At 57.8% G+C, this 19,948-nt stretch overlaps 1 protein-coding gene across 1 annotated transcript; it reads right to left on the bottom strand.

Moving 5' to 3' along the window:
- Positions 1-3,514: 3,514 nt before the first annotated feature.
- CRABP1 (cellular retinoic acid binding protein 1) lies at positions 3,515-9,404 on the bottom strand. The gene is made up of 4 exons (XM_090263628.1): positions 9,298-9,404; positions 8,670-8,848; positions 6,736-6,849; positions 3,515-3,787 (listed from the first exon to the last, which is right to left on the bottom strand). Exons 1-4 carry the CDS (start codon positions 9,365-9,367, stop codon positions 3,737-3,739), a joined length of 414 nt encoding a protein of 137 aa, XP_090119754.1. The 5' UTR covers positions 9,368-9,404; the 3' UTR covers positions 3,515-3,736.
- Between the last annotated feature and the right edge of the window lie 10,544 nt (positions 9,405-19,948).

Raw genomic sequence — 19,948 nt, 5'->3', positions numbered from 1 at the left:
GTGGTCAAATTCCACCTTAGGGACCCCAGACCCCTCCCCTTCGCTCACCGTAATTGATGAGTTTTCTTCCCTCGTGGAAACAAATGGAATTATAAAATTGTGACTGTCATCTATTTTTTTATTAAGTAAATTTCTCTACATCTGTAGGAAACTTTCCCAGAAAGATAAATTACCCACTTGTAAGGAATATCACACATAGTGTTTGCAGAATCCTTGTGAGAATTTGCTCTTTGCCCAGAAATTAGGCTTACTATTCCTCCCAAAGAAGGGGACATGGAGCCCGCCTCCCATGAGGGAGGAAGTTTGATTGGAAGGGACCGCTGCCCTTCAAGTCACATCCTCTTGAACGCACTCCATCCTCAGAGCTTGCTGCTGAGCTGCAGACAAGTTTCCCGGTTTCTGCCTCCACCTCCATCCCTGCCCCAAGGGGTTGGTCAGGAACTGGCCAGATATCTGAGGGGAAAGGAAGAAGTGTCATTCTCAGCCGGCTGACCCGAGTGGGGGTAACATCCGGATGCTGTTCGGCGTTGTCTTGGGCAAAGAAGAGGGAAGAAAGGGCTGCAGAGTAACTCTGGGCGGTGGCCTGATGTTCTCGCTGCTAAGGCAGACAGACTCCTCTCCTGGCTGCTGGACGATGGTCTCTGAACATCATTGCCTCCAAAAAGGACTGGGCTCCTTTGGAGAAATGGCTGGTTCCTTGTCGGGAGCAGGAGACGTGCAAAATGAGGATGGAGCGTCGGGTCATGCCAAAGGGCAAGGAAGCGCTCAAAGGCGATGAGGGTCCTTCGAAAAGATGCGAGACCCCATTTAAGGAGGCTCCCTCTGGCCAGCGATGGGCCGCTCTCAACATCCACAGGGATAATCATGGCAATGAATTAAAACACATCAAATGCATTTCCATCCACAGATTCATGGGGACAACCAAAAAAGAAAAAGGAAAAAAAAAAGAACAACAAACAAAACCCCCCAAAAGCCACAAAAATGCATTGGCCCTTTTTGAAGGATGCCAGGGCCAGCAATTCATTACTTTGGAACTAGTAAGTACAGGGGAAGAACCAACCGTTTCTCCTGCCTTTCCTGTGTACACTGCACGCCAGGCCAACCACCTAGTAGATGAGGGAAGTACGTTCTGATGGGGGCATCCCAGCATGAAGAGGAAGGTGGGAGGCGAACCACGGGTCCAGAAGCAACTGCCACTGACCGCGAACACCCAGGAAGCGGGGCAGTCTGACGCTGAGTCCTCTCAGGGAAAGACAGCACCCCACCTCTGTAGCACTCGCGCCCGAAAACATCAAATCAGATGAGCTGGGAGTCCTCACTCACTACCGACTTACAAGGAATACAGGGGACGGAGACCACGATGGACGTGTCACCACCAAAACTTGCACTGGGCAACTTTAAGGGACAAACACCCAGTTCCTCCAACAAATACACTATCAAAAACAAAAGGAGTGGAGGGGAACTCGCAGATTAGCAGCTTCTGGCCCTGGCCCCGGACAGGCCACAGGACTCCGGCCCCTAATCCTTGTGCCAGTCACACCTAAGCCAGGGATGATTGGTCCAGTGAGGTCACCTGACCGAGCCCAAGAGCAGGGAGAGCTGTCAGGTTCTGCGTCAGAGTCCAGGCTTCGCGGCCCAGCTCCTGCCACGCGTCCTTCAGGCCCGAGAGCGTCCCCAGCGTCCCTCACAACCAGGGGCCTCAGCACATTCCTTTATAAAAGAAAAACGACTTTATTCCTTTTTGAATTTTTATAAGAGTTTCTTTGAGGCAAACTGATGACATGTGCCGGGGAGCAAGATCTCAAATGTTCCCCCCAAAACCGCTTTATTAAAATATAATTCACGCAGCTTACAATTCACCCATTTAAAATGTACGATTCGGTGGTTTCTCGTGTGTTCACAGAGTTGTGTAACTAACACCCCAACAATTTCAGGACATGTCGTCACCCCAAAAGAAACCCTGGACCAGTCTCTCCCGTTTTCCCCCCGTGCCCCAGCCTTAGGCGACCACCGATGTCCTTCCTGTGTGCGGGTTTGTGTTATCTGGACATTTTGTGTACATGGAATCACGCCATGTGTGGTCCTCTGCAGCTGGCCTGTTCTGCTTAGAGCGGTGTCTTCAAGGCTCAGGCTGAAAGGTGTGACCAGGAGCCGAAGCCAGGTGTGGGTGACACCAACGCCCCTGTTCTTTCTGACGCACCTGCTGAGGCCACGTGGTGGAGGGGTGCATTCCAGGCCACAGAGCTTGACCTTTCTGTTGTAAACCATGGGGCATGCTGGGCAGGGAAGTAAGACCTTTAGAGCGGTGTTGTAGCGAGATTATGGACAGTGTCGTGTTCATAGCATTTACCATATGTAACGCGTGTGCACACATCAGAGCAGCGGTCCCCAGACTGGGTTCCTCATCTCCCAGGAGAGGTGTTACAAGAGGGAACGGGAAACACTATGGCTTCCCCACCCCCCTGGAAAATGAAGAAGAAACAGAATTCAAGGGAACCAGGCTGCAGCCAGTGTTGCAAGTGTGAGGGAACAAGTGCCTGATACCAGCCCTGGCCCCGAGAGGCCCACCTAGACCCCTTCCTCCAAGCAGCCCTCCGGCAACTCCTCCAGCCCCAGCTCTCTGCCCCATGAAATTGTTTGTCAGGTACTGAGTGTGGACTTGCCGTTTCTGGTGAGTGATCAAGCCCCAGACAGGAGATAAAGCAGAACGGGGATGGCATGGTGCCCACACCCAGCGGTGCCGGGGTACAGCCAGGCGTTGGAAGCACTGTGTTCATGAGGGATTTTGGGGGGGTCCTGGGCACAAGCAGAGGTGCTTCAGGGCCCTGGGGACAAGGGGTAGCCTGGCGCCGGCTCTGTGCACTCTGACCCAGAGCCCAGCCCTTCCCTCGTGTGTCAGGGCCTGGTGGCCATGGGGCTGTGGAAAGAGGGGTGCCAGCAGACCCCTTGGTGCTTTCCAGAGGCGGCCCACACAGCCCCAACAAGCAGGCTGCAGGTGTGAGCTGCACCCCAGATTCGGCGGGAGACCCTGCCCTGGAGTTCCAGTGTGAGTGGTGGAAGCTTGGTGCGTGGCCGCGCTGCCCTGGGCTGTGGAGGCGGGAGGCATCGGGGAACATGTCCTGTTTCTCTCAAGGTCCCCGTCTTGGGGCCTCGTCCACGTCGCAGCACTGCGGGTCAGTGATTCGGGCCAGGCTTTGCTGAGAACCCAGGGGCCTCAGGTGCCCAGGAGAGATGCCCCAAAAGCCAGGGAGGCACCTGAGTGAGGGTGGGAACCTCCACGGGGAGGCAGAGCGTGCAGTGCCCTGTACAAATGGTGCCTGAGACCAGCCCCAGTCCCACCCGCCAGCCCCGCCCCAAGAGGCCCACGCAGCCCCCTTCCTCCACACACACTTGGAGGCAGAGGTGGGAGCTCTGGGCGCAGCCCCTGGCCCCGGCCAGCGAGGGCTGGGGGCGGGCGGTGGGCACACAGCCCAGTGCTGAAGCAAAGAGGCCGTGCAAAGGAGGGAGACGCCTGTGGATGTGCGCAACCAGTTTAATGATAAAACTGTGCAGATGCCAAACTATGGAGCCAGGGACATGGTGTGGAGGACTCGGGGAAGCTCTAGCACACGGGCATGGGGAAACGGGTCACCTAATGCGGACAGCGGGGAGCGGAGGTCCACTGGCACCTCAGACCTAAGACGTTCCTCAGGGGGACAGGCACTGCACCTCCAAGGCAGGAGCAAGGCGGCCGCCTTCACTCCCGAACGTAAATCCTTGTGCACACCACATCATCGGCGCCGAAGGTCTGAGGAGGGAAGGAAAACGTTTACAGTATCACTAATAAGGCCACTTACTGCCCTGTTAAAAACTCTTTGAAACAGACATTCAATTTCCTGTGCCATGTGCTCGTGCTAAGTGCTAAGGGCTTTTCTTTCTTTCTTTTTTCCTCCCTCGAGCTCTGTATTGGCAGGGAGGCAACCGGGGTATAGAATTATGTTATATGCAGTTTCCCTGTGCTTCTGGAACCGATGGATGCTGACATCAGCAATCCACGTTTCCGGGCTTTGGTTTTGAAATTAAACTGAAAGGCAGAGTGTCGTATGAGACATTTCATGAAGTGCTTTCTGTCTCTTTTCAAACGACTTCAAGAGAGCCAGGGCCCTGGGCAGCTGCAGCCCTGGGGTCCAGCGCTGACCAGCAGATGGGCGGGGTGGGAGGGAGGGCAGAAGCGTCTCCCAGGAAGCAGCTGTCCAGCTGGGGACGCAGTCTGAGAGGCTGCAGCAGCCACTTCAAAAATGCTCTCAGTTGCAAGAGCGCAACGTGGGCCCCCGACCAGAGTCCAGCACGTCTCTGCTCCTGACAGTTTGTGGGTGGAGGGCAGGAATTGCATAGGATGATCCCCAAGGCTCCTTCCAGCTAAAATTTACGACCGTCTGTCTATGTGTTTGCTGTGGGGAGGACACGAACCACGGCACAGACGGGGTAGTTTCCTTCCAGCCCCTGAAGTCAGGTTGCCTGTAAGTCAGGGGTATCAGCTCTCCCGACCTGGCAGTTACTTATCGGCAGCAGAACGGGAAAACCAATATGCATTTTAGAAGTCAAAACCAAACAGCAAGGATTCTGTGGACCTGACGTGGGTGTCTGTGTGCAGACGGATGTTCTTCTGCAGGAGGGTCCCTATCTTTCAGATTCTCATTGGGGTCTGAGGCTCCAGCAAGGTTAGAAGCCCTGGATCTGCCTGATTCTCAGGCCCTCACTCACTCAGGTCCCTCCGCTGGGGATGAGATGCTCCCCCAGAGCACGTGTTTCCGGGAAACACTGGTCATTGGTGGTTACTAAGGAAGCAAGTCCCTATCACTGCCTCCCTTCTAAGGAGGGAACCCCTGGTCACACCGGCACCGCGGCACCAGCTCTGGACGCCTCTCTGCCCTGCTCTCTTTATCGTGAACGCGTCAGCCGGGAGTTCCCATGAACGTTCACCCCTCAGAAACGTGAGTGTCCCTGGAATGCCAGCGTTGGGGGACAGGACTCTCTCCCAGGCTGACACAAGGCTGCAGGACACAAGGAGAAAGCGCCCCGTTTCCCATCACATTTGAAATGTCCTTCTTAGCCTGGACACTATGCTGAGAGGCTCCCAAGAGAAACGGTAAAATGTTCCAGAGGGGTTTGAGGGCTGACACTCAGTTTTCCAAAGAAGGCAACGCAGAGCTTGGGAGCAATGTGCTGCTGGCCCCGGGACGCCTCATTGCAACGTTACTGGAATCAATTTGCCTCTTATTATAAGAGCCAGCATCTCCCTCTGTTTGGACATATGAATGAGGCTCACCCTTGAAATAAGAGCCCACATGTCACACCCCAAAACCGAGAATTAACACTCCCTCGTGCATACCTCTGTGGAGCCAGGAGGTGGGGGGGTGGGCACAGGCGGCTGGAGCAGGTCTGGACGCGGCGGAGTCCCCCTGGCAAACCTGGGCCTGTGCTCCGGCTGCTCTGAGTCTCCAGAGCTGAATCAAGTCCTCACAGTGCAAACTGAGCCTGCCCACCCTCAGCCTCATTTGAAAATTCTAGACCCATCTCCCTGTTGGCTAACTCTGGCACCAGTGAGCCATATGTGTCCTTTGTCCCTAAATGTCCATGTCTCCAATGCCCCCCCACCCCACCCCATCAGGTATTTGCTCCCTGAAACAACATCATCCAAGCTGCAAGCAAACCAGTCCCTGCCCAGCAAAGAAGAAAGCAAGTGACATCGTCCCAGGAAAGGAGGAGAGACCAGGACATCTGAGCTGAAGTCACAATTTCGGTCGTCTCACAGAGAAAACACAGATCTCAGGGCTAAGAGGGACCTCTGGGACCACACTTGGGCCCAATCCCTCCCCGTGCAGCAGCCTGGGACGGGAAGGGCACGCCCAGGTCAGGTAGTGAGTCCTTCCCCAAGGTTTCAGGGCGACCCTCAGTGGGGCAGGCGTCTCAGAGAGGAGGTGTTAACAACGCGCCTGTGGAGAACAAAGCCTGCTGCTTCCTGGTGACCCACAACAGCGTCTCCATTTTCCAGTCTGGGCGACAAAAGGTAGCCGCCAAGGAAGCGGGTGTATTGTGAACACAGAGGGAGAGGGAGGTGGGGTGCCCGGCCCTCCAGTCTACGCTATGACAAGGGCAGAGGAGGCGTGCGATTCACTCCGGGCATTTCTAGCTTTGCCTCATCAGGTCAATTCTGTGTGGCCAGAGCCGTTTAAGTGTTTTAATTGGGATACTTTTAGGGTAGAGCTCACGCTCTCCATTTTTAAGGCCTCATCCTGAATGTCTGTTACACAGACACTTCCCAGGTTACCACGGCTTGCTTGGCTCCCAAGGTCGTTTGAATTTGTACATCCGGAAGGGGGACAGGGGGCAAAAATATTCTCTAAGGCTCCCACAGCTGATGTGTTGAAATTTTGGAAATGTTTCCCAGGCAAAAAAATGGGGAGTGAGAAGGGAAAAAGTGAACCCCAAGGCCTCACGGGGCCCCAGCCTAAGGGGCTGGGGAGAAGAGGAGGGCGCAGAGCAGGTCCCCGCAGGGGTGGGTCAGCCTGGAGCGTGACAGCAGCCCGCCTCCGGCCGCTCTGCCCCACTGAACAATGATGTCTTCTGACCTGAGCTGACACCCGGGGCTCTCTGCCAGCATTTCCCCCCGGGGCCAACCGGGTCTCTCCTCGAGTGGGCGAGGGAGGCCGGTGCTCATGGGGCGGCCTCGGGAATGGGGTCAGGGGCCCTCACCAGGATCAGCTCGTCGTTGGCCAGCTCGCGGGTCCAGTAGGTTTTGGGGCCGTCCCCCTCAAGAAGCGTTTGTGTGCAGTGGATCTTGTTCTCATTCTCCCAAGTAGCTAAACTCTGCAGGCAAGAAAACCAGGAGTGACAGTAATTACAGTCGTGGCCGCAGGAGCTCTGACAACAATGAGCAGGCGAGAGTCCCCGCGGTGCAGAGAAGCAACACATGGTCCCTGTCAGCAGGGCTCAGGCGCTCCGCCGCGCCTCTGAATCCAGATTCAGGGCGCTGGCCACCGATTTATGGGGCGCAGATAGACGTGGTGTCACACACATGCGCACACGCTCGCGGAGGCGGCAAAGCCTCAGGCAGGCTTCACCTCTCCGGGAATAAAATTTAGAGCCTGCAGTGATTCGTTTATGGACTGCTCTTCAGGCAGTTGGGATTTTAAAGGCAGGAACCTTCGCGTCAGAGCTGCAAAATTTTACAGCGGCTAAGACACCATGTTTGCAGCCACATCCGTGGGCAGAGCAGAGGTCTGGTCCGTGCACCAATTTGGGGGTAACGCCGGCCTGCTGTGAGAAACGGGGGTGTCTCTGCCCCTGAGAATAAAAACGCTGCCACTTTCCAGGTTTCGTCCCTCTAGAAAACAAATTTAAAAACCAAACCAAACAACCCTCTGAAGGGTTCTCATGCTGTTGGAGGTGGGAAGCAAAAGGAAGGGCCCCCTGCCACCTCCCCAGTGTCTGCACAAAGCAGAGAGCTGCACGGGGTGGGGTGGGGGGGTTAGGGACCTAGGACAGAAGGGTGCAGACTGGTTTTTTAACTCATACCCAGGCAGGGCGGGGACAAAGCCCCACTCCCCAGGCTGTCCTCCTGGGGGCCTTGGCATTTTTATCAGAATCAGGATCTCTGGCAGCAGCCACCATCCATGCTCCCACATGGCGCCCTGCCTGCTGCCAGGCCATCCCTGTAACGACAGTGTCTTGCTCCTCTGTTTTTACAATCAATGTGGTGACAGCGGCTCGGATCCCCCCCAGCTCCAAGCCTGGACATCATTTTCAGGCTGTGCCAACTCTCGGGGCCAAATCCTGCCGTGCAGGTCAGCATGCTCCCGGGGCTGCTTCGCTGTGTCCTTGCCCCACACCCAGTGCCCAGAGAGCCCACCCGGGAAAGGTGAAAAGAATTCCTCACTCTCTGGAATGTTACTCGCCTTCCTTTTTCTTTTGGCTTTTTTTTTTTTTTTTAATGCCAGGGAAAGGAAGACATGTCACTTTTTATGTAAGTAATAACAGCAGCGATTATTTTTCCATCTGTCTTCAAAATACTGGAGTAACCAACCCTCCACTGCATTCGGGGTGGGGGTGGGGGGCCCAACCAAACACAAACTTGCCCGCTTCTGAAAGGAATGTCCAGCCCCTTGCTCCCCACCCCTGCTCAGGGGTTCATCCGGGGCTGATATACGGAGAAATACAAAACTCTTGCCCTTGAAGACTAAGAGAGAGCACTTAGTCCATTTCCAGCCAGAATCTGCCTCGCTTTTGGAAAAAAAGAGTCCACCTTTCCTTTAAGAAACCAGGGAGGGCGGGCCCGTAGAGGTGCCCAAGGGCCCAGGGACCTGGGGGCGGACGCCAGAGCTGCCGATCCACCTGCGACAGAGAACGCGGCGGCCCTGCCCCTCCTGCTCCCCAGCCGCCCGCACCCGGGGTCCCGGCAAGCGCTGCAGAAGCCCCGGCAGGAGGCGGCTTGGGGTCGCGGTTGGGAGGGAAGGAAGGGTCAGGGCTTTCTCCTGAGCGCAGGGCACCCAGCTTCACGGATCTCTGAACACCGCCCTTGCACGCGCCCTGCCGGAAAAGCGCGCCACAGGCTGCAGGGCGGTCGGGGGAGGCGGAGATGGGGGCGCGGGGCGCGGGGCTCCCGGGCCAGGCCCGGCTCTGGGGCTCACCCTGCACTTGCGTCCATCCACGGTTTCCTCCTCGAAGCCTTCTCCGACCTTGAAGTTGATCTCCGTGGTGCGCACCGTGGTGGACGTCTTGATGTAGAACTGGTCCCCGTCCTGGCGGATCTCCACGTGCGGCTTGGAAGCCGCCGCCACGGCCACCTTCCGCAGCATGGCGTTCACACCTGCCGGGAAGCGCGCGCGCCGTGGGCTCGGGTCCCAGGGTGGGGACACCTCCCAGCGCTCTGACTGCAGGCAGGAGCCTTAAAACGGCGCCGCTCTCTTCTGCCCTCGCCCGATTTTCCAGATGAGACACTCAGAGAGGGTAAGTGGCTTTCCCCTGGGAGGGCCCGGTTTCAAACTGAGTCCCCAGATTTAAAGTCCCCGACCCTCCCTGGACTCCAGGAAGAATCCCTCCTCCCGGTTACGGAGCACGAGATAAAGGCGGAGCCGTCGGGGAAGGCGCCCGGCACCCAGCCAACGTGCGCTGGGCGCGCGGGGCCACTCCCGCTCCCGGATGGCGCGCGCCGCGGATACATGGCCCCGGGGACTTTCTGCTGCCGGGGGTCGGTCCCCAAAACCCACCTCCTGCGGGCCCGGGGCACCTCCAAGGGGTGCGTCCGCGTCAGCTTACCCAGGGCCTTGAGGAGCTCGTCGAAGTTCTCGCTGCTGCGCATCTTCCAGGTGCCGGCGAAGTTGGGCATGGTGGCGGCGGCGGCGGCGGCGGCGGGCGCACTCGGAGCTGCACAGCCGAGACTGCGCTCTGCGCCCAGCGCGTGCCCTGAGTCTACGCAGAGCGCCCCCCACCCCGCCCGCTGCGGCCCCGCCCCCGGCCCCGCCCCCGCGGCCCCTGGCGGCCGGGAGCCCAGCCCCCAGCCACGATGCCCCCACAGCGCCCTGGGCGTCCTGGTCTCCAGGGCACAGGCCTGGCACCCGCTGTCCTCCAGCTGGTCGTGCGGGCGCTACTGGCACCCCGAGGCCACCCTTCTTAAAGTGGGTGCTGCGAGAGGGTTAGAACCAAGCTGGGCCCCAAGGGCACAAGTGTGGACGCTGGGCCGTGGGGACTTGGGGAAGCGTGATACCATTCTCTCCACTTTTGTGTGTGTTTGAGAATATCCATGAGATAAAGTAGTGGGGCGACCAGGAGGTGGGAGCCGTTTTCTCCCACAACCCGTGAAGCCTCTGGGTGTGCCCAGCCGGTACCCACTCTGCTCCCAGTCCAGGGTCCCTTTCCACATCCCTTCCCGGTCAGACGCAGGACCGATGGCAGCGAGAAGCGGGACAGCCTGACCCCCAGCGCCCTCCTGGGCGTAGCTGCTGGAGGCCAGCTTCGCGCCGGATCGTGAGTCCAGCGCGTTCGCAGGGCAGGGGAAAGAACATCTGCGTGTTTGATGTCTAGCTGAGACATGACATGGAAGGTGGGACTCCAACCCAGGCGTGCTGGTCAATCTCATGGGGAGGACGCTGAGTCCACCTTGGATGTAACAGCTTTGAGATTCCTGGGGACGTACAGATGGAACTGCTCAGAGTGTGGAATTCAGGGAAGCAAGGAGGGAACATCCTGAGGGCCTCCAGGAGGAGGGGAGTCCATGTGCCCCATTGGCAGCCCTGGGCGGGTAGAGAGAGAGCCAGGTATGGGGTGGAGGTGTGGGTAACACGGAGCACAGTGTTTGAATTTGGGGGTACCTCCAGCTTCAGAGTGGAGGTCTGGTGGGGTGGCCGGAGTCCTGGGACAGGGCTCAGAGTTTCGAGTGGAATTCTGGTGACAAGTGGTCTGGGAGGGGGCAGAGCCCTGCCTGGGTGGCTGAGCATGGGAGTCAGACTCTGGCCCCTTATCCTTCTCAGGCCAAGGAGACGGTGCCGGTGGCCAGGCAAAGGTCGCTGCTCAGCTGACGGGCTGCCCACGTCACTCAAGGCTCCGTCTGCGGGTCCCGCACGTCCACAGGGCGCCCTGTGTGTGTGCTGCACGTTCACACTCACGTGCCTGCCGTCAGGATCCCCTTGTGGTTTTGGCTGGAACACTGACCTTTGAATCTCTCTGGAGCAGGAAGACTCTGGGAGCACGAGCTCCGTGAATAGACGCGCTGACTCGCTCTCTGTGTTTGGAAGGAATACTCTGCCTGGCGTGGGGCTCAGAGGTGAAGGGACAGATGGGGAAGATTGCTGCACCAAGGTCAAGTTTGGGACAACCTGGAAGTGCTGGGAGGGCCTCTCACTGCTGGGGGTGTCTGACCCTCCCAGAGAAGGTGCCATGAAGCTCAGGCAGGGCTCTGAAGGGTGACTAGGGTCTCAACAGGCAGAGAAAGGGGACGAGCTGGCAGCCAGAGGACTGGGGCCCTCAGCCCCTGACGGCTGCATTGGGGACATCCCCCAGGAGCTCCCTCTGGAAGGGGCTCCCCTCTGTGTCAGGCGGCCTCACCTTAGGATCAGGGGACCCCAGAGTCTGGCTGGAGTGGGTGTTGTCAGCTGGCTGCAGCTGCAGCCTGTTCCTGGTGTTTCCCCGCTGGTGTGGATTTAGGAGGTGGGAGCTGGCCCTGGGCCCTCTCTCCAAGGCCCCTTTGTTCTCCTGCCTTGACTCCGCAGACCTTACATAGCCAGCTCCTCCCAGGCCGCTGACCTGCTTCCCTGTTGTCCCTGTCGGGGACATTTCTGCTGAGGTCTGCTTCTTCTGCTTGGAGGGACGCCAGGGCCTCAGCCTCCCAGGGCCTGCTGGCCTGGCCCCGTGCCCTCCGGCTGGCCGAATTCAGGCTGGAAGAATGGAGGTCAGAGTTCAGTCCCGAAAGCTGGGGGCTCTGAAGAGGGTCCCAGTGGGAGCATTCAGGACACAGTTGGGCCTGGGGCCACTGCGCCAGGACAATCTGGGCGTCAGCAGAAGAGGACAAAGAAGAGCTGGACTCCTGGGGAAGCCTGGGGGTGGGGCCGCACCTGCCCTGTGAGTGGGGGGCCTTCTTCTAGGCTAATGGAGTGGAAGGTGCACTGGACAGGGAGTCAGGGGGCCTGGGATCATGGAGCCCACAGGAGAGTCAGTACAAGTAGGGGGCGTTTACTGAAGTTTGACTGTGCCAGGCCCCGTAGTAGGTGCCTCCTGAACATTCATCGATTCATCCATCATCCATCTCCGCTGCCCTGGCAGTGACAGTCATCACAGATGAGGACACAGCTCACTCAGCTGCTTGAGACAGAGCTGTGGGTGAACCCAGGTGGGCTGGTCCCCCCCCCCCCCCCCGCCAGTTTATTGTGCAAATGGGGGCCTAGAGGCCCTGGGGAAAAGGTGCCTGTCCACAGGTCACACCGTGGAGCAAGCAAGGGGAACCCTCATTTCCCTGCCTGTCAGTCCCAGGGACCCTGGGATGTCTGACTCCCTGAATTGCAACGAGGACAGCTCTGCTTAAAACCAGGACCAGCCCCAGCTGGTGTGGCTCAGTGGATTGAGCGCCAGCCTGCAAACCAAAGGGTCGCTGGTTCAATTCCCAGTCAGGGCACATGCCTGGGTTGTGGGCAAAGTCCCCAGTTGGGGGCGCATGAGAAACAGCCACACATAGATGTTTCTCTCCCTCTCTTTCTCCCTCCCTTCCCCTCTCTCTAAAAATAAATAAATAAAATCTTTTTTAAAAAAAGTCAGGACCAGAGAAAGGGGTGTGGCAGGTCCTCATCTCTGGGTGCTTAGCAGGGCTCTCCAGCTGCCCCGGTTTGCCTGGGACCAAGGGGTTCCCAGGATGTGGGACTCTGCGTGGTGAAATGGGAACGTCCTGGGCAAACTGGGACGAGTTGGTGACCATTTCCAGTGTTGTCTGAGCTCTGAGCTCTGGATGGATGCAGTCCGCTGCTGTGCTCTGTGGCTGTGCTCCGTGAATACGTATCCTCTCTTCTCTGATGTATCTGCAAACTGTGGCTGTGTGTCTGCGTGTGTCTGACTGTGCGTGTGTGTCTGTCTGTGTGTGTCTCCATCTGTCTGTGCGGCCTCTGCATGCTTGGAGGTGTTCTCGGTGGGGTTGTCTCCGTGTGTATCTGTGGCTCTCCCTGCCCACAAGCATGTGTTCTCTGGACGGCCCTATCCCGTTGTATACACCCCTCCTGTGGCTCAGTCACGCTCTCCTCTCCACCCCACTGCCCATCAGTGGGCTTTCTCCACCCAGCCAGCCCCTTGAGCCTCTGGCGGGGCCATCCCAGAACCTTGCAGCACATCGTCCCCTCCACCCTTGCAGTCAGCGTGGCCTCTGCAGGGACCCGCACACGGCCTCATGCTCTGCGCTGCGCATCTGGGTCTCCCCCAGCTCTTTTCCCCTCTCAGCACCCTCCCTCCACCCCCAACCCTGGTCCTGGGCATCCTGCCTCCCACCCCCTGCTCTGAGTTCTCACTGTCTCCTCAGGTTGGGCTGAGCAGCCCCAGCAGGTCTCACCACAAGCGGTGGGGCAGAGAAAGAGGGAGCACTCAGTGTTGGTTGTGCCCTCACGTGCCACAAACTGTGCTACACCCAGCACCCTGTCCTTTAATTTTTACAACCATCCTGTGAAAGGGAACTGGAGCTCAGAGAGGCTGAGGCACCGGCCCAAGGCCACACAACTGGTGGAGCCAGTTCCTGCCCCCAGGTCGCTGCGCCTGCCCCGCCAGCCGGCCATGGGCCTTTTTCAGGCTGGGACCCCCCTCTTCTTTGCGTCCACATCTCCAGTGGTCCGCGCCGGCCCAGGCACCTCTCAGACACTCCATGAAGGTGTACTGAGTAAGTGCCTGCTCTTGAAAATGACAACCTGAGCCTTCATTAGTCTGATTTACACCAGTGCTGGGATCCTGTGGGCGCAAGGCTGGGGAGCGGGCGGCTGTAATTTATCAAAAGACATGGCCACTGCTCCAGCATCCCTTTCAGTGCGGAAGGAGAAGGTAAATGATGGCCAGAAAGGCGCATCCTGCTAACGCCGCGGAGCACGTGACGGGCCCTCTGGCCGGCCAGCCGGCCCCCACGTGGGCCCGTCCACCTGCCGCCTGGAGGTGCCATCGGGGGGTCAGCTGCTTCTCATCGATTGCCAGCTCGGGATGCCAAATGGCGCCTTTGAAAGTCCATAAAGAAAGGGACACCATCGGTGCTGATCAATCACTGCTTGCGTCTCTCGCGTGGCGCGTGCGGGCCGCACAATGCCTGCCGGTCACGGGACTCATCCCTGCTGCCGGATTAATGATCTTCCAGACAACAGCGACGCTACCGTCTCTCCCTCAGCCCCAGCTCCCTGCAGCCTCCCTCATGGAGGCTGAGAGGTTGACGGATGTGGGGCGGGGGGGTCTATGGGAGCCCCAGGCTCCTCCTGGGGGCGGTGGGCAGGACGGCTGCTCTGCCTCCCAGATGTCCAGGGGAAGCCACTCCCTCCTCCTGCCCGGGGTCAGCTGGGGGAGCCCCAGGAGCCCCACCTGAGGGGCCTCCGCTGGTGAGGGCTGGGGTGCTGCAGGCTTCTCCCCACAGACGAGCACGGTGTTCCCCCGTTGCGGAGGCTGCCCGGCGGGCCTGCGGGTGCTGCAGAGGCTTCCTGGCCTTTGATGGTGATTGCATTAGTGCTGATAACTTGAAAATTAATCTTCCTAATAAGACGCCTGCATTCCAGCAGCGCTGCCGCACATCCCCCTCTCCAGGCTCTGCAGGCCCCGCAGGATGCGAGTATTTAATTAATGTCCCTCTCCTGCTCGCTGGAGTGTTTGTAAATATGATTCATCGGCGTATTGTTACCTCAGCTGAGCACCCCCGGCCCCTCTGCCTGCCAGCATCTCCCGGCACAGCCAGCTCCTGGCAGCTGACCCCCTCGGCCTCCCCCCCAGAGCTGCCCCGCCAGGACTCGGCACCATCCTGGGGGGCCCTGGGCCTGCACTAAACTCCCCTTCCCGCCCAGCACCCAGAGTGGAAATCAGAGGTCACATTTCCCTTGGAACTCAGACAACAGTTAGTTAACAGGCCTTGAGGAGGGGCCCCCAGGAGCGAAGGCCTGACGGGGCCAGTGGTTCTCGGGAATGGGGGGTGATGCTCAAGAAGGCAGGACTCCTTCTAGGCCCCCCCTTAGCCTACGTATCCACCTTCCCCGTGGCGGAGAAAATCCAGAACAGGGCCCCAGGAGGTCCTGCCTGCACCCAAGAGGAGGGCTGCTGCCTCTGTTCCTACCTGGCTTAGGCACCTCCGAGACAGGGAGGCTGGGTCTCACGAGGGGGTGGGGTGTTCTCTGCCACTGTCCTTTTGGGGGATGTTAATGAAGGATAGCAGGGGCAGGGCAGGCCCAACGGTCATCAGGGCCCTCCGTCCCTGGCCCACGAGGGGCTATGGGACTCACTAACTCACTAACGATGACCTGTCCATCCCCACACAGCCCTGACACATCCATCGCCCGACAATGGACACGGGGCAGTCCCTCCCCGACCCTGTGTGTGGGTGGGCGCAGGGCTGTCACGCGGGGGAGGTAAAGCCAGCCCAGGAAATTCTGCCTTTGTCCCAGACACTTCAGAACCGCAGAACGCCATGAGGGCCGGGGTGGAGCCTGTGGGGCAGGCCTCCTGCTCGTGGCTCTGGCCAGCCTGGTCCTGGGTCCCGTCTCACGGACCCTCCACATCCTCCTCCACACAACTGGGACATCAGCCCCCTCTCCGCCGGCGGGAGGTTAGGTAAAACAAGCGGCGGGAACTGCCCCCCTGCCCACCTCAGAGCTGCCCAGAGTGTTAACCTAACACGGCCCTGTCCTGCTGTCCGTGTGCTGGGCTCACGCCTGAGGCCACAGCCCTCGTGGGGAATTCAGGAAGGGCCTCCAGAATCACAGTCCAGTGGCCTGTCACTGAGCTGTTTCATTTGCCCAGTTGTCTGTGTCTGGGACGGGGGTCTACCCGCTCCTGCGCAGAGGCAGCTTTGGGCTGTCAAGCTATTTTCACAGTGCAGTTGGCCTGGACCTCTTCCCCTCGACCCCCACCAGAGGCGCTTGGGGGGTGAGTGTGCAGCCCGCTCCCGGAACTGGGCAGTTGGATCAACGCCGGACGGGGTGGGGGTGTCTGTGGAAGTTCCTCACATTGACTCTTGTCCAGGCCCGGCTGCTGGCTCCTGAGGGGACCTTGGGGAAGTCCCTGGGTGTCTCAGGCCTCAGTTTCCCCAGTGGCCCTCGGAACTCCGTCAGCCTGGACTTAACACAATGCCAGGAAACCCCAAGTCTGTAAGACCAGGCGTCATCTCTGGTGGGGCCAACGCTGGCCCGGGCCCAGCAGAGTCCCTGCCTGACTCACAGCCTCTCTGGGCGAGCCTCCCTGCTGCCTCACGCAGTTCCTCCCAGGAAGCCCGTTTGATCTGGTTCTGTCCAGTTTCCACCCAACACCCAGCCCAGGTCTGTGCCGGCCGGATGTCCCCCAGGCAGCGGGGGCCGGGAGACAGGCCTCATTCATCTTCCGCAGAGGCCCAAAGACAAAGGGCCTAATGTGTGTGCAGATGGGCCTGCCCTCCATCATCCCTCACAACCAGCACCGATAATGGGCTTCCAATGAGTCCCCCGTGGCCACCTACTGACCAGGGGTGGCTGGGCAATGCTGCCTGCAAACACAGGGACCCGATGACAAAGCAGGCCTCTCGGGCGAGGGGGTGGAGCGGGAGGCAGGCCCATGGCCCCACGGCGAATCCCATCGCTCATTTCTGACGTGGATACATTATGCCCCTCCAACACCACTTGCCCCTGGACACTGAGCTGCCAAATTAATTGACAGGGGATCTGCAGAGGCAGTGACTACAGAGCAGGACCCTGTCCCCAGAGGCCTGGCCCAAGGACTCGTCATCTTTTGTGAGGACAGAATTATTGTCCCCTGCCAGGGCAGAGCTCGGTGCCCTCTGGGCTGACTGAGACCTTGCCACAGCCGAGGGCGTGTGTGTGTGTGAAGGAGGGATCAGGGCAACTGGGTCCCGGGGACAGCTTGATGGGCTCCAAGTGACAGCAGGCCCATGAGGTTGCACCCAGGGCTCCTGACCACCCTCCCACCCTTTCACTCACTCTGGGGCTTTTCTGCATGCTCTGCAGGGCTCTGAAATGCACCCAGATCTCCCCAGACTGGAGGGCAAGGGCCCCGGCCTGTAGTCTGTCCTCACACAGCCTGACCTTCCCTGGAACCAGGCCTGGCCTCTGCCCTTCCTGAAGACCCAGCAGGCAAAGCCCTTCTGGAAGCAGTTCCAGAGCAAATGGGACATGGCAGGGTCAGGGGGAGTGCCCGCAGCCCTGAAGTCACGGGTGGCTACTCCCCCGAATCACAAGGACCCATACTAGAGGGGCAGGGGGCCCTGGACAGGAGCAGACCTCAGCGGCCTCAGCGCACGTTGGCTCTGCCCCAGAGGGCACCTTGTCTGATGGCCTGTGGGGTGGACAGTGCAAGGTGTGCACGCTCTGTGCACTCTGGGGTCCAGCATGAAACCCACTGATATGTCAGGATCACTGGTGCGCACCTCCCTCCTATAGCAGATTCCACGTGTTGGTCAGCTACAGAGCGTCCGTAACTTGAACCTGCCCACGGGAGCTGTGGGAACACCACAGCCACTGATTGGCATGTGCTGTGAACCAGGCTGAGCTCTTTCCCTGGGGAGCCTGTTGTTCAGCCGTGGCCAGCACAGCGCTGGCACCCTGCTCCTCCTCCCTGTACTCCTTTAAGACTCCTCCATCCCAGTGGGCCCCCTCCGCCTTCCTCACACCCTCACGCACCTGCCTCTCCCAGCTCATTCTCTGAAGACTACGGGGCTGGCTCACAGCTTCTGCGCCCAATTCTGCCACCCTCCCAGGCCACAGCCTCCTTCTGGCCTCCCTGGCTGACCAGCCTGACCTTGCTGCTTCCCGAGTCAGCAGGTACGTGAGGAAGAGGCCTGCAAAGTCATGGGGAGCCCCGTCACCGCAGGGTTCTGTGCACTGCTGGGTGTGATCAGCCCCTGCCTTTCCCGATGGACAGGGCCTGTCCTTCAGTTGCACTTTGACTTCCCGGGGCTTGTGACTTAGTTTCCCAGTGTAGGTGTCTCCTACTCATTTTGGGGGTGCTTTGGCCTCCATATTCTGGATGATGAAATTGAGGTCTGCGAGGCCTTTGATTGGCAGTTAGTCCCTGCTTCTGGGTCTGGAGGAGCTGAGGAGGGCCTGCAGCTACTCCATACCCATCAGCAAGCCCCCATTCCCCACCAAGTGGCCACGAGCAGGCAGGGACTGCCACCCTGTGGCCATCTGTGGTAAAGACAGGTTGGTGGCTCAATTGCTCTGTCCAACGTGGAAAACTGGTTCTAGGAGCTTCTCTGGCTCAGCCCCCCTGGACCCGCTGAAGAAGCAGCAAAGAACACCCTGCGTGTTTGGGTTTGAACCCAACATCTGCCTCTGTCCCTCCTTTCCTTCCTGTGGCCTGTTCCCCGCCCCCCTTCCCCCAACGCACTGGAACGGGAAATGAAAAACAGCCCTCTCCCAGTGGGGCCCGAGTTCCCATCCTTATGCCGCCTGTTGGCCGAGTGATCCTGGAGAAGTGACTGCTTCCCCAAGGGACAGTTTCCTCCTCTGTGTAAAACGGGGTTAGTCCCTACTCTGAGGTATTATCAAATTTTTAAAACTTTTGAGAAAGTCAGGTCTCCAAACTGGGGTTGTGTCCCCCAGATGCTGAGCAAGACCGTTCGCTGGGGTATGGGAAGAAAATAGTAGACCCTCGGATTATATTTATTTTTATCTCACCCCTTTTAAAATTCTTTTGTATTTGCTTTATTGTATATAACAGTATTAGCAGAGTAGCACATATACGTGATTCAAAAGTAATATGCAATATGCATGTATAAATAATTTAACATGTATGTGTGGTCACCATTTTGGGGGGGCATCCCCTAACATTTTTTCATATATATAGATGTGAAACAGGTCTTTTTCTTACTTTTTTTTTTTTTCTTAATCTAGTCTATTTCTTTTGGGGGAGCTAAATTGTTGAATTTTTGGTTGACTAAAAATGATTTAATACTCAAAACAATTTGCTTCAACTGGACATTAACACTAGCAGATTTGGAAGCAAGTGAACAGAGGGTGAAAGCCTCAGTGTTCTGACAACACATAAAATTCAAAGGCATAAACGTGACTGGTGTGCTTTTAGAATAGATGGGGTATTTATACTTGCATTGGTATCTGTCACACTAACAGCTTGTGTCTTGCATTTTTAAAAACAAAGCTCTAGAACTTCTGGCCAAGATGGAGGTCTAGACAGACACGCTGTGTCTCCCTCCACAACTAAGAAGGAATAGAACTACCGCAAAACTAGAGACAACCATAAGTTCCAGAAAATCAAGCTGCATGGAAGTCCAACAAACAAAGATATAAAAAAGAAATACTCATCCAGGCGGGTAGGAGGGGCAGAGCCGGGATGGAGAGGACGTGATGTGGTGGCAGCAGCAGCGCAGCGGCAGCAGCAGGCCGGTGGAAAGTGCAGTCACATGTTTTAAAAAAGTTGGGAGGGACACCTGGGGAGTGCTCCCAGCATCAGACCAGACTGTGCAGCTTACGGTCCCTGCACCGAAGAAAATAAAGCCTCATTGCTTCTGACTGTGCAGACCAGTGGGGGTTAGGGTGGGGGTGGAGACTGCCAGTCTCAGCAGAGTCTGCTTGTTTAAAGGGCCCCCACAGTCCTAGAATATCCGCAGACCCACCCACTCTGGAAACGACAGCCAGGGCAACAGCTAGAGAGGCGCCAGTCCAGTGCGGAAGTGGGAGAGGTGCTGGAGGGGGGGCGAGTGCTGAGCAAGCGGCATTGTTCCCTCTCAGACCCCTCCCCCACATACAGCGCCACAACTTGGTGAAATGGGTCACCCTGTACTGATGAATACCTAAGGCTCTGCCCCCTTACAGTGTAAAATGTGCGACAGCTCTACCTAAGACACAGAGGCAAACAAACACAGGAACCTATCAAGATGAGGAGACATAGAAGTATGGCCCAAAAGGGGGAATGGATCAAGGTCCCAGTGGGAGAACTAAGCGATGAGGAGATAGCCAACCTAACAGACGCAGAGTTGAAAACACTGGTGATAAAAGATACAGGCTTGACAGATATGCTTAAGTATGGCAAACACATAAGGGAAGAAATGAAGGCTATGCTAAATGAAACGAAGGAAAATCCACACAAAACCAATGGTGAAGGGAAGAAAACCAGGGTTCAAATCAATGATTTGGAACATAAGGAAGAAATAAACAGTCAACCAGTACAGAATGAGGAAACAAGAATTGAAAAAAGTGAGGAGAGGCTTAGGAACCTCTGGGACAACTTTAAACATGTCAACATCCAAACCACA

Source organism: Furipterus horrens, unplaced genomic scaffold (assembly GCF_987537825.1).
Source record: "Furipterus horrens unplaced genomic scaffold, mFurHor1.1.pri manual_scaffold_16, whole genome shotgun sequence".
In the NCBI taxonomy this organism is placed as follows: domain Eukaryota; kingdom Metazoa; phylum Chordata; class Mammalia; order Chiroptera; family Furipteridae; genus Furipterus; species Furipterus horrens.
The sequence above is the reverse complement of the archived record's forward strand: the minus strand, read 5'-3'. Positions and strand labels throughout refer to the sequence as shown.

Excerpts from the sequence above, each read along its gene's own strand:
- CRABP1 (XM_090263628.1), bottom strand. The coding sequence starts at position 9,367 with ATGCCCAACTTCGCCGGCACCTGGAAGATGCGCAGCAGCGAGAACTTC. Across the intron at positions 8,849-9,297 it reads CGAGCTCCTCAAGGCCCTGG|GTGTGAACGCCATGCTGCGG; the intron begins GTAAGCTGACGC and ends GCTTCCCGGCAG. Across the intron at positions 6,850-8,669 it reads TGGATGGACGCAAGTGCAGG|AGTTTAGCTACTTGGGAGAA; the intron begins GTGAGCCCCAGA and ends TCTTGCCTGCAG.